Source organism: Strix aluco, chromosome 4 (genome assembly GCF_031877795.1).
Source record: "Strix aluco isolate bStrAlu1 chromosome 4, bStrAlu1.hap1, whole genome shotgun sequence".
NCBI lineage: Eukaryota > Metazoa > Chordata > Aves > Strigiformes > Strigidae > Strix > Strix aluco.
The window spans coordinates 48,935,148-48,948,863 of record NC_133934.1 but is presented as its reverse complement, the minus strand read 5'-3'; the positions used below and the strand labels follow the sequence as shown (position 1 = coordinate 48,948,863).

Sequence of the window (13,716 nt, the reverse complement as noted above, 5' to 3'; positions counted from 1 at the left end):
ACCTGGCACAGCCCAGGCAGCGAGCAGATGGCAAAAGGGTACATATAGTTCATCACCCCAACTGACCTTCAAAGCTGACCACTGGATCTGCTGTTTAATACTGCGTAGGCACTGGTGTTCCACTGACCTGCTCGGAGCACGTTTCGCCCAATCTAGCACCCCGGCTTCTCAGTGCACGGACACAAGTACAGCTTTGCTTTTTATATGCTTTTTATGTGTCAGAAAAATGTTCAGGATGAGCATAGGCAGGGTGATCGTACAAGAGGTGAATGCAGTTAAGAGGTATAGACTTTGCATTAACATTAAAACCAGCATTGTTCTAAGGAAGAATTGTAGTGCTTCTGCTTGAAATTTCTATTTAACTGTATCTGACTCATTGTCCAACCTCTAATCTTAGTATCGCATTTAGGTTCCAGTTTTAGCAATTTACCTGTATTTAAAATGCAGGTTTTAGTGAAGCTGCATTCTTGATGGTAACCATAACAACACTCTGCAAAATGCACTGCTCTAAGAGGTGGTTTAATAACTGTCAGGGGAAAGGAAAGACTTAACGAGGAATTACATTGTTATTTACAGTCTACCTGCTGTCATACCCACAGCTTCAGCTTATAGGAAGAGGCTTTAAAAAGCTTAATCTTGATGGCACAAACACTGTTTTGAATTTCAGTGAATAAGAGGACTACTGTAAGTTTGAAAGTATTCAGTATTTCAATGTTTTTGTAGTAAATAACTGGTTCAACTTGTATCAATTTCCTATCTACATTTGCACTTTACAGAAGCCTCATATCCCTGCACTGCTGAATGCTTTTTAATGGTGGCCCCTCTCTAGCAGGTTCTTGTGCTAAACTCCTCTTAAAACGAAAATATAAATAAAACAGCTCAGTATCTACAACCACTACTATTTAAACATATTGTGTTTAATACTAAGACTTTACTTAGCATATCAAAGTTTATTCCAGAGCACTTCATCCAAATCCAACCAGGTTGGTAATCTGTAACATAAGGAACCAGTGGCAGGATCTGTAAGGTAATATATACAGTTTTAACACTGCAGCTCTCCTGGAAGCACAACACTACTATAATACCACAGGTACACACGATTTTAGTGAGCTAAGAAGTATTCAACAACACACAAAATGTGAATCTCTAATTAAGGCAGTTCTATTATTCACAAGCAGAATATCCACCTGAGCATTAGCCTCTAATGTCAGACAAGACAGGGAATGAGCCTAGTATTAGAATGTTTTTGCATCATTTAAGCTCAGTTTTCTGTCACATAAGTGATTTTCAGACAAAGTCTTGCAATGCAGTATTTGGGATGCAAATTTCTTTGTCTCTAGAGAGCACAGTCCACTAGTTTAGAAGATCACATGCCTCTTAGTGCTCAGGGGCAGGTAAATGAACACGTAAAGCTGGCCTCTTTCAGCCTTCCCATCTGCCATTTAACCATGAAAAGGTTAAACACAATTCTGCAACTTAAAGAACTGAGCTAGAGGACTGGACTTAAAATACAAAGTGATACTTATATTTGCATTACCAGCTTTTTGGATGAAGTGTTTAGCCTATTTGCTATCTGAACACCAACAAAATTTTAAATTCTCTGATTTTTTTTTTTTTTTTACAATTTTAATTAGAGACAATATTAATATTTTAGTAGTGCTTTCCATGCATGGTTCAAAGTTTACTACAAAACAAGTTAGCATGACAGTTGTTGCAGGGAAAAACTTATTTATAAAGCGTCCTCTGTAAATGTCCTCAGGTGCTTGAGGAGACTCATGAATCCCATTAAAAATTGCAGACAGATAAACAAAATTCATAATGCCTTTTTCCAATAATTTTGAGAAGCTGAGAGTTTTAAAAAAGGCAAATTTTTTAGAGCAATGGTTCTACCAATTAATACTATTGTATTTAAAATGTTTGGTTGCCTATTCATTTCATGAGGGATGATGAATCACTAAGGAAAAGGTACGCAACAGTAAGAGTCCATCAAAGAAAGGTCTCAAACAGAAGCTGGATCAGACCCATTCAGAGCTTTCCAAACCCCTACGTTGGTTCTAAACCAAGTGTTTCATTGAACAAGCTGAACACGTCCCCGCCAGCTACAAGCCAGGCAAGTAGCACTCTGAACCAGCTGCCAGCAGCAGAACGGCCTCACACTCCCCATTTAGCAAGAAATGGCACTGCTTTCGCTGTGAAGTCCCTAGTACAAGCAGCTATTCTGAGCAGGGAAGCTGCACCACTTTGCCCAAAATGCTTAAAGAAATATTAATAGGGTAAAAAAAAAGTCCTATGACTTCAACTTTAATCAGGTGATTACAACACCCACCAGAAGGCAAACAGATCCAATGTTGCTCAAAGCCAAGGAAGAACTCAGCTGGGTCTTTCTGGTGACCACAGCAATCACCTAACTGTTAGGGATTTCAGTTCCTTGCTTACTTCATAAATCTATTGCTTAATTTCCTTTATTTTTAATGCTCAAGTCAAATTAAATATTTGATTGCTCCTTTTCCTCCCATTTTAAATTTCAACATAAAAACCCCTCAAATTGTCAATAAATTTATATTTGCTACATATTCTTCAGAATAATGTCAAATCTAACATTCAGCTCCTCAAAAACTCTCACTTTCTATAGTACATATTAAAAGAAACCTGCAGATACTGAACTATTTGTCATGTTAATCCACTGCTGTCTCACTACTGCAACCTACTGTAAACCTCACAGGACAGGACTGGGGTTTGGGGTTGGTTTTCTGCTTAGTACAATGCTAATGTTAGTACAACAAAGCTTTTATGACTCACCATAGGATGTCAAAACTAAACTTAATAAAGAAAAAACAAGTATTTCTTTGATATACCTTTCTCTATGTTGTACTATGACATGCTTAAATAATTCTTCCCTAACAAAACAAGCAAAAAAAATGCTAATTTGTCAGTAAAGCAGCATGTAACTGAAGGGTCATAATTTGCTGTTGCAGGGAGATTTCCTGTTTCTGCCTTGCTTTGTTTCCTTTAATCTGACATACTAGTAACCCAGAGTATGTTTGTTGTCTGGTTGCATACAAACAGAACACTTTCACATAAAACATGAGTTTCAGAAAAACCCACACCAAAAATCAAAGCATACACCAATAAGTGGGCAGGACTCTGCCCTGGTGAACTGCTGTATTTTCAAAGACAAAGGCAGAGCCTTCCCCACACAATCTAAACAGCTCCAGCACTGCTGCACCATCCCATCAGGTCACCCTTGCTTGCTCAGCTTTTCGAAGTCTTCCAAAAACATCTTTTTAATCAAGGACATTTTCAATCAAGCTGCCAGCCTGCAGATCCAAAAACAGCTCAGTGCACAACATGATAACAAAACTCAACTGCCATGGTAACCACAGAGGATATTTCTTTGAAGGCACTGTACCAAAAGATGCATGATTCCAGCAGAGATAGAGAATGAAGCCTAATATAAGCCCAATAATATAAGAACAGCAAATATATCTTAAGTGCATTACAAAACATTCCAGATGCTCATCTTAATCCTCACAAACTGATTTTCTACTACATACACTCCCCTACTATGTTCATTTTAACAGTCCAACAGTGTGAGGGCCTTTTGCCAAGGCTCTCTGCTCTCTTTGTGTGACCTGCTGCTTTCTTCTTTTTTTTGAGTTAACTGAGAACATGGGGTACATTGTTACATATGTACTTAAGACCCATACAGCCTCCATCAAAGAAAAGTGTTGATTGTCTGAACTTTACTGTACAAATCTCATGTTATTCCTCTCCTCAAAAATGGGATGTTTGGGCACAACTTTTTCTTTTTCACCATTTTTCTTGTTATCAGCCCACATCATCTGTGCAATGCCATGGGAGTTCACTCTCTGTCTCATCTGGTGGTTTCTTCTGCTTCGGAGATCTGACGTTGTCTTAACTACAAGAAAGGGGGGTGGCTAGAGTATTTTTGTAACTACTCTGCATTGTAGCATGCACAATGGATCTCAGGTACACATGTCACCCCACTAATGTCTGGTTGAGTTTTTGGCACATAGCTTGTAGAAATTTTTCTCTTTGTAAATGGTCAATTCTATTGGATTTTATTCATAAAAGACACACACATATATTAAGAGCTGGCACTGTGCATATTTTTTCATGTTTTTCTGCTATACAGCTTTCTTTCAGGGCCAAAATCTGCGTTCTCACACTTACTACAGCAAATTTTCTGTGCTTCAAGGAGAATATACTGTTTCTTGTATTCTTTATGTTAGATTTCTCTTTAGATGAGATCCCAGTGAAGGTAAATGCCCACAAATTACTCAGCTGAGATGAGTAATTTTTCCTTTGTGACTTAAAATTCTTCAAAGGTGAAAACTTAGTGAGCTAAACCAATGTCTCAGACATATTCCTCTGATTTGCAGCATTCTGAATATGCTATCAATTTCGTATGAAAGATCAGAAAAACAGTAATTGAAGAAACTGCAGTTAAAAAAACCAAGTGGCCTCAAAATGTTCCAAAATAAAGCACTCCTAATTTTAAATGTTATTCATGTGAACCTCTTCATATGTTTAGCAAATGTACTACATGCTGTATGAAAATGCCAAAAGTAGTTTAAAAATAAACTATTTTTTCCTACAATACTATATGAAAACATCATTAATCATCATAAAAATGGCCTTGTTTTCTTTAGAAAGGATGCATCCCCATTTTACTTTGATGCGTACTACAATCTGCTATATATTAAACATTTTATAATACATGGGAGTTAAGCAAAGTTTGGATTTTTTTTTTTCCCAAAAAGAAATTTTGGTATTTCAACTTTTGTTTTCAACCTGTATTGTAATAAAAATAAAGCAAAATTTTTTCATGCAATGAAAATCTCCTAAAATGTGACTGTTAAACAAAATTTCCATTTTCTTCAATAAAACAAAACTTGCCAACATCCTTAACTGGAATGAATCTATTCTGGTGCTCTGAACCAAATCAAAAAGTTTATTTTAAATCAGTTTGACATTAAGTCGCATTTACATATGGTGCCATAGTACAGTAATGGAAGTAGTATAGCCCTAAATTGCACACTGCCAAAACAAGAAAAATATATCAGTGGAGCGGCTGTTCTGCACAAGCTCTACACTTAACCCCTCTTTTTGCGTCCATTACCAGGCACTGTTAAAGAGATAAGATGCTGGACTTGAATCTGCCTTTTGGCTGATCAGGTTAATAATTCTTACATTCTTAAATGTGCATGTCCTTCAGGTGTATTCCTCCTTTTATTCTTCTAGGACTAAGCTCCTAGACTGCTCTACATCTCTTACAGGCCATTTTAGTCACATGATGTCCTGTGCTATTCAGCTAAAAAGAAATTAGAATGCATCTCAGAGGAGATGAATTATTTTTTTAGCAAGTCAAAATTTCCTTAAAAGAATGCTCATTTTGCAGAAGCTTTTGTGCTGCAAAAAAATTTGTAACGCTAACCTACTGACCAGCTCTTTTAACAAGGCTAGTCTGTTGTATTCAATATGTATTTTTTGGCATAAATACGTAACAGCTGGTATTATGACAAAAGGTTCATTCAAGTATCTTCAAGTCAATGGAAAGATCTCCAAATTCCTCACTGTGTTGGGTTTGCATGGCAAGGTTTTGGTAATGGTGGAGGCTACAAGGGTGGCTTCTGTCAGAAGCTGCTAGAAGCTTCCCCTCTGTCCAATAGAGCCAATGCCAACTGGCTCCAAGATGGACCCACCGCTGGCCAAGGCTGAGCCCATCAGTGATGGTGGTAGCACCTCTGTGGTAACATATTTAATAAGGGAAAAAAACCTGCTGCGCAACAGCAGCTGGGAGAGAGGAGTGAGAATTTATGAGAGAAGCAACTCTGCAGACACCAAGGACAGTGAAGAAGGAGGGGGAGGAGGTGCCCCAGGCACCAGAGCAGAGATTCACCTGCAGCCCGTGGTGAGGCAGGCTGTACCCCTGCAGCCCATGGAGGTTAACAATAGAGCAGATATCCACCCGCAGCCCGTGGAGAACCCCATGCTAGAGCAGGTAGATGTTCCCAAAGAAGGCTGTGATCCTGTGGGAAGCCCGTGCTGGAGCAGGCTCTTGGCAGGACCTGTGGACCCATGGAGAGAGGAGCCCATGCTGAAGCAGGTTTGCTGGCAGGACTTGTGACCCCATGGGGGACCCACACTGGAGCAGTTCATGAAGAGCTGCAGCCCATGGGAAGGACCCATGCTGGAGAAGTTCATGGAGGTCTGTGTCTTGTGGGAGGGACCCCACGTCAGAGCAGAGACAGTGTGTGATGAACTGACTGCAACCCCCATTCCCCATCCCCCTGTGCCACTTGGGGGGGAGGAGATAGAGAAATAGGGAGTGAAGTTGAGCCTGGGAAGAAGGGAAAGATAGAGGGAAGGTGTTGTAAGTTTTGATTTTATTTCTCATTTCCCTACTCTGATTTGACTGGCAATAAAATAAATTAATTTCCCCAAGTCAATTCTGTTTTGCCTGTGATGATAACTGGTGAGTGATCTTTCCCTGTCCTTATCTTGATCCACGATCCTTTCATTATATTTTCTCTCCCTGGTCCAGCTGAGGAGAGGAGTGATCGAGCAGCTTTGGTGGGCACTGGTGTCCAGCCAGAGTCAACCCACCACACTCACAGAAACATTGTCAGTAAAATACAGCAGAGGAAGGTCATAGCCTCTGTTTTAGGCATCTAATTTAGGTAGGATTCACAGAAACACAAGCCTAAATATCTTACATAGTTGAAAGAAACAGAGAAGCTAAGTTAAACGCTTATAGTGCTGTAATGTACACTGTGTGAATGCTACTTTCTCTACATCCTTTTCATACTAGGTTTAACTCACTAATACCTTCAAATGAACATAAACCAATGGCTGCTGCCTTTTACTTAGCCTTCATGGGACTCTCTTTTGCACACTGTGACTAGCAGGGGACTTCTTCTAAGAATATGAACAGACCATTTACCTGAAGGCTGACACATGAAGTCACGCTGGCCCAAAATAATTTTCAAAGACTATTACTAATTTTGTTGATTCAAAACAGCTTCCTTGAACCAGGGCTACAGTAGGATGATAACCATCTTTTTATCCAATTCTCAAGAAGGGTATCAGTAACGTAAATGGAAAAATGAATTATACACCCTTGGGCGAAGGAAAGTATTAATGCTTGTAACATAATGAAAGTTTATAAATTCAACTGTTAAACTCAGTCTTAAAGTTAAGGACTGCATAGGTTTTCTACCACACCTGTGATTGTATCCTGTGACTTACATTTTTAATTACCTGCTCAGCCATAACTATAAATACACTGTCCTTCAGATAGTTTGTTAGGTAATGATAGGAAAATAAACAAACATAGCTCAAACAGTTTCTTAGCCAGAAGAGCTCTTCAACTTGCTTTGTTCTAATCAATTCACAAATGCTGTTCATAGATCATGCATGGATCAGATATCTACAAAAGGAAACATAATGAAGCCAAGATGTTGTTTACACCAACATTAGAAACAAACGATAGCAAGAGTCACGAACTAGCAGAGGAACTGGTTTACAGTTCCCCATCCATACATTTTTCTAGTTACACAGTTCTTAAAGTGGTTTTTCCTGTGGACAGTCTATCATCAATCAAATGAAAAATACTTCATTTCAATTTTTTTCTCAAATGGAAATGCAATAAATGTTATTTACGAGTATAAGAGCATGTCACAACCAATAAATGCAGCGTCTAAAACCTAAAATAGCAAACAGATATCACTAATAAAGACTTGCTTAGGATTCAAAAAACTTTTTCATGGAATATTTATCTGCTCAATGAAAGGCTCTTCCTTCCCACTCCCACTGAATTTATCTATGTACGACATCCACATGTCACAGAGCTTGAAACAAAAGATGGAGCTCCTTCAAGGAGCTTCACCTCATAATATCTATGTATCAAAAGCACCATTGATGTATTCTATACAGTCAGTGTTTGACCTGGTATGATATCCTGTGTTGTACACACAGCTTGCTATGCAAAGCTAAAGCTTTCTTGACACATCCATACAATTGCTTTAACAAAGCAATAGCCAGAAGAAAGCCATAGCAGGGAAGAACTCAGATTACAGTTTTTATTTTATTATTTCATCCATTTCTCTTTTAAAAATGAAAAAGGGAATGGGGGGAAAAAAATGAATCTTTAGCGAGTTTTCTAAGTGCAGCACTCAAAAAACATCCCCAAAGAAGACTACAGTGAGATAAATTTTAAAATCCACAATCTAGATGCCATGAAACAGAAATTATAGATGCCATGGAGAACAGCATCATCTTGCATATGATTTTAATGTATCATAGTGTAATGTGACAACTGTTAGCTACTAATTAATTTAAATCTCATAATACTGAAAATATCTCTGTCCACTTCTACATGTAATGCTAAGGGCTATAATGAACATAAGCAGCCAAAAAGACTAATGCACTGATTTTCATTCCTAAATGCTCTATCAGTGAGAAAAATTAATCATTTAAAAAAATAAAACTTATCAGTAAGGCAAATTCATGGAAGACTCCACCACGATCGCTGTGCCTCCTTTCAGGTCCTCTAATAATGAAAAGAGCAGATAAAACAGAATATGCCATATTGAAAATTAGAAAAACTGCAGAACACATCAGTAACAGACTGCACATCCACAAGATCAGAAAACCAAAGACCAAAACTGTAATATGATATTGTTTGGCTTATGGGTTTGGGGATCCACCTCCTGATGAATTCCTATTTCTTGTCATACTTGTCCCTTGCCCTCTGTTCACTAAATGCAGCCCACATAACTAAAGTCCCTCACATAACCTTCAGAGAGATACATCTAAATTAGGTCATATATCAGAGCATATCAAGACAGCTTTAGTATGATGAAAACTGGAAAATGTCACTGTCCTGACAAGAAGTAAGGAGGAAGAGATCAAAATCTCCGTGCTCTAGTAGTGAGCCACTTGTTTCATCTCCCTCTGAATACTGAACAGCTTTTGCAGGTATTTAACCCACAAAGACTGCAAAACTTCTATGTGACAAATTGGCAATTTTAATGTTCATTTTCTTTATACTGTTTATTTTTGCTAAGAGTTTAAAAATCATTCTGCTAACCAGTGACTGAGCATAAGCACTATTGTAGGTAGACATGGAAGAATATAAAAGGAAAAAGTGTATTCTTCAGAAAAACAAACCACACAGCATTAATATTAATAAGTTAAAATTAGACACAGTCTGACCTCCTGAATTACCCAGAAGATCTGATTAAGTGCAATCAGATTCCAAGCACTATAATGTTGGGAATAGCGTCTCTGACCTAAATGCTCTTCTCATCATGAAATGTCAGCAATAATGACCTCAAGCAACTTCACCCTGAATTTAGTCTGCCTTTGATAAAACACCATGATAGATCCACAAGATAATAGTAATTTATAAACCTATATGGTCTTCATGATTAAGCGTGACATTTTTCCTATACAAAGTGCCAAAACTAGAAAAAAAGGCCAAAAGGTCACAATCTGAGGAAGAAGCCTTTCAAAAGAGAGGACTGCTGCAAAGTCAGTGCTGCTAGCGTGATCCACAGGGGCGCTCTCTGACAAGCCTGCTGGAGCAGTTTTAAAATGACCAGTTAAATGCCTGTGGAGATCCAGCTCCCTAATTATTGATTGACCTATATATTTTTGGCATCAGTTATACCCCAGAGAATCTGACTTGACAGGCAGTTAAAGTCCACAGTTAAATAAATTCTGAAATAGCCAAGACAAGCAGACCAACTTCCTAAGAAGATTAGTTTCTTCTGTTCATCAGAATATTTTTGGGACTATGTAAGAAAGTGAAAATAGGCACCATTTTGAAAGAATAGAGCCTTGCAACATTTCGTATGCCAAGCAGCTAGCATATACATGTCCACAACAGCCAAAAAAATTCTTAAAACATATAAAATAATCCCCTGTGCCATGACCATCACAAAGCAAAACCATTGATCAGGATACATTTATACGCAAGGGCTGGCTCTCAAGTAAAATGGTAGCTAGAATTTGGTTAACCACTCCCTGAAGGACACCATGGACATTTGTAGATACACTACTCATGTTCTTCACAGCTGATGCTGAGTCAGCTTAACTATTTTAAGGTTAGAAAGCAGACTACAGGGGCTGCTTTGTGGCCATGGGAAAAGTAATTCAATCTATGTCTTCAAGTAACTTCACCCAGATTTGGTTTTGCCATAATTGTTTTCTTGCTTTCACTATCACTCCTTCATTGAACCTCTCTCCAGAAACCGGAATGATTCAGATATTATTTAAAAAAATAATGTTTTGATTATTTCTTACAAGGATGAATAGATTTATGGCTGAAAATAGTGGAAAAGTGGCATATTGCTTGTCCTGTATTGGACTGGTATGTACTATGTTTCCCATTCTCCTGTTTATTCCAGTGAATGCAAAGTCTTCATGTTAAACCTAAATCCTCCACCTTCGTCTAGAATTATTTTCCAGAAGAATCCAAGTTTCACCTGTATGACATGACCCCAAGTTAAAAAAAAAAGCATCATCAAGGAAAAGATACATGTTGCATAATTATAGCCTTTCTGAATCGCAGTACCTGTGGATGTATCCACTGTGAAAAAAGAAGAAAATTCTCCGGGGACCAGTTCATATGTGACAAGGCCATATATTCCTGAATCTCTGTCTGTGGCAACAACATTGATGATCTCTGTTCCTGGCTGTGTGTGGCTGCTGATGCTCGTCACATAGACTGCTTGTTCAAAAACAGGTTGATTATCATTAATATCTTCTATCTCAATGCGAACAAAAGCTTGGGCACTCAGCCCACCCTGTTGGATAAATCAGAAAGATAAAAACAAAAAACAAGGTCAATTTTAAAAGTGTACACAATAGAATGATGCACATCTGGCTTCAGCCCATCATTAGGAAACGAAACACACTGCAACAACATTGAGCAATGAAAATGTCTGTTAAAAACAACTTATAGTGTCTGTAATACCACAAAATACTGCATTTAGGCAAGCTACATGCTCAGAACAACTCCAGCAAGCTGACTGAGCATGTAAAGAAGTTTCAGTTTCTTACGATGGTGAGGCCTGAACACAAAGTTACTTTTGTTAATTTTAACGAGCACTACACATGTCAAATTCTTGCTAGTCTAACCTCACTTGTTTTTCCTTCACAGACAAAAGTCAGGGCTTTCTGCCCCAGAAACACAGGCCTCTCAAGTGACTGTGGTGCTCCAGTAAAGCAGGAATAACTTCTTTCTGTCTATGAGTCTTTCAGATTTAAAAGCGTGACCATCATAACAGCAAATATGAAGCTTTTTCAACTATTGATTAAGAACACAGACTGGGAGCAGAGCAGTGCAGGACAGCCAAAAGCTGACCTGTCAGGCTGCTGCCTAAAAGACCTATCCTCAATTTACCACTCTGGCAGGTTCAAGCAGTTCTGCTCATGCAGTGTGTGCGTGTGTGTCTATACATATATTTGTGTATATATGTGTGTGTAGTTATATATATCTCTATATATATGCACATGTGCTTGTCTACAGACCCACACCTTCACTTTGTGCATGGAGACAGAACAATACCAAATTCGACTGAAGCACATAGCTGAAACAATTTATTGATGTAAAATTCGTAACAGATTACATAAAATTATTTCCAGCGCATTTGTGATTTTGCAGGGAAAGAGGTCTCACCACGCTTTCTACGGGGCTTGGCTCAACTTCTCTGCTCTTGTTTCTTTTCCCTGCCCAAGGAGCTAGGAAAAGAGCCAGGCCTTGGTCACAGCTTCGGCACTGTACCTCTTTGTGACCCTAGCCCAGCCGCTGCACTGCTCTCTGCACAGTTGAAGCTCCTGCTACAGATGCCCACCAAGAGCCCACTGAAATATCACGCCGGCAGCCACAGGACCGTGTTTACCCTTGCTCTGCAGTGAAACTGGAGAAGCGAGGAGCAACTACAAGCTGGCTTATCAAACTATGCTACAGCAAAATCATGATTTGCTATGGAAAAGCACTGAATTTTGTGACAATCTGGAAAAAAGACAATTCTGTGGGTGCTGAAGTATAGACCCCACAGGGCCTTGAGTGAAACAAATTACAATTTATTTCTCAGAGGCACTACCTCCTACTCCCTGCAGACTCCCTCCATCAGTTTGGAGGGGTTCATATTTCCAAGATTATTTTACAGCCGTAACAACTAACATTTTTAGAAGAAAGCAGCTCCACTGTGGCACAGCTAATGGTGAATGCTGAGACACTGACAGGTACAATGGAGTCACAAAGCAGCACACGTATATATAGCCTGCACGTGCTGTACAAAGTACATTAAGATACAGACAGAGGAAGAATCCTGTGCTCTTAAGTCAGGCCAAGCATGCTGTGCTAGCACCAGTTAGTCACTTAGGAAATTGCTGACTCAGGTCGGATGTTGGTATGTACACATGACAAGCTATGCTGAGCTAGTCCAAACTTACAGTTTTGCAGTCACAGTAGCTATTATATACAAAAAAAATAACTGGGTCAAGTATTTCTACAGCCTAATTGTTCATGTCAATTATTTTTAAACCTGATCTTCATGAAACTATCCAATGATTCAGACTGAATACTACTCCTTTAGACTTTCCCTGCAGCATAACAATCTCCTCCAAAACTATTTTTGAGGGTTTTCTTATTATGTCCACAGGTTGAGACTTACTTTTGGCAAAAAAATACTATCAGTGTTCTCTTCCACATTTCCATAGGGATTTTTGCTTTATTCCATTTTGGTTTGTTCATCCCTGTAGTAATATTACCTCTGTTGGGTGGCAGTGACATTCCTATGGAGGCTCAAGTATGTGGAAAATTAAGATGATCTTGTGCATCACATGTCTATGTTTCACCCACAAACTAGGAGATCTGGCCCACATCCTCCTGGCATGCTTGGGTTTTCTTCTGAAGAATATAAGCTATGGCATGCTTCCAGGGCTCATGCTGCTTGTGGAGGCAGCCAGCAGCTAGGAGATGTGCCGGGGACCATGACTGTGAAGGTTACTGGGCTAGCATCAACCTCAAAACTACTGAGACAGCCATGAAACCCTGAGCCAATATGGAGAAGCGTAGATGTGCAGATCTAGTAGGCTCACTGACAACATCCCAACCCCACTTCAGAGTGAGTCCCTTCCTCAATACCTTGATTTCCTCGGGAAGGAAATCCCTGCACAGGAGCTAAAAGCAGGGGGCCCATGTGCTCTGTTCACTGTCAGGAAATGCTCTGCAGCTCCACAGCTTTCAGGTACTTTAGGACAGAAATCACAAACATTAAGGAAAGAAGGCCAAGGAAGAAGTGAGGTCAAGAATAAAACGCATCTAAAAAGATGGTTGGAACAGCAGGAAACCAAATTGCAAAAACTCACAAGAGCTTGTCTTAAACCGCTTCTTCCAAGTTTCATTATTGCTAAAAACAAAGACACAAAACCCCCCTTCCAGCCAATTTGTACTTATCCTATGGAGTTGTGTAAAGACTGCAAAGTCTTTGGAAAGTGATCAATTCTAAGTATATGGGGGAACCTAATCTCTCAGAGGAGAGACCAAGCTTTATGACGGAGACAGATCCTTCTTCTCCAGAAGCAGCAGTGTATCCCCTCACACATGAGTCAGGTACGATACTAACTAGCTAACTTACAATATTAACTGGTTATGGCCCAGTTCTTGCTCTGGCTGTG

General features: G+C 39.2%; 1 protein-coding gene across 1 annotated transcript in view; it reads right to left on the bottom strand.

The window, feature by feature from the left end:
* DCHS2 (dachsous cadherin-related 2) overlaps positions 1–13,716 on the bottom strand; it is a 129,357-nt gene that overhangs the window by 56,211 nt on the left and 59,430 nt on the right. Inside the window, exon 3 of the mRNA XM_074821269.1 lies at positions 10,604–10,835. Coding sequence (XP_074677370.1) covers positions 10,604–10,835 — 232 coding nt within the window. The remainder of the gene's footprint in view (positions 1–10,603; positions 10,836–13,716) is intronic.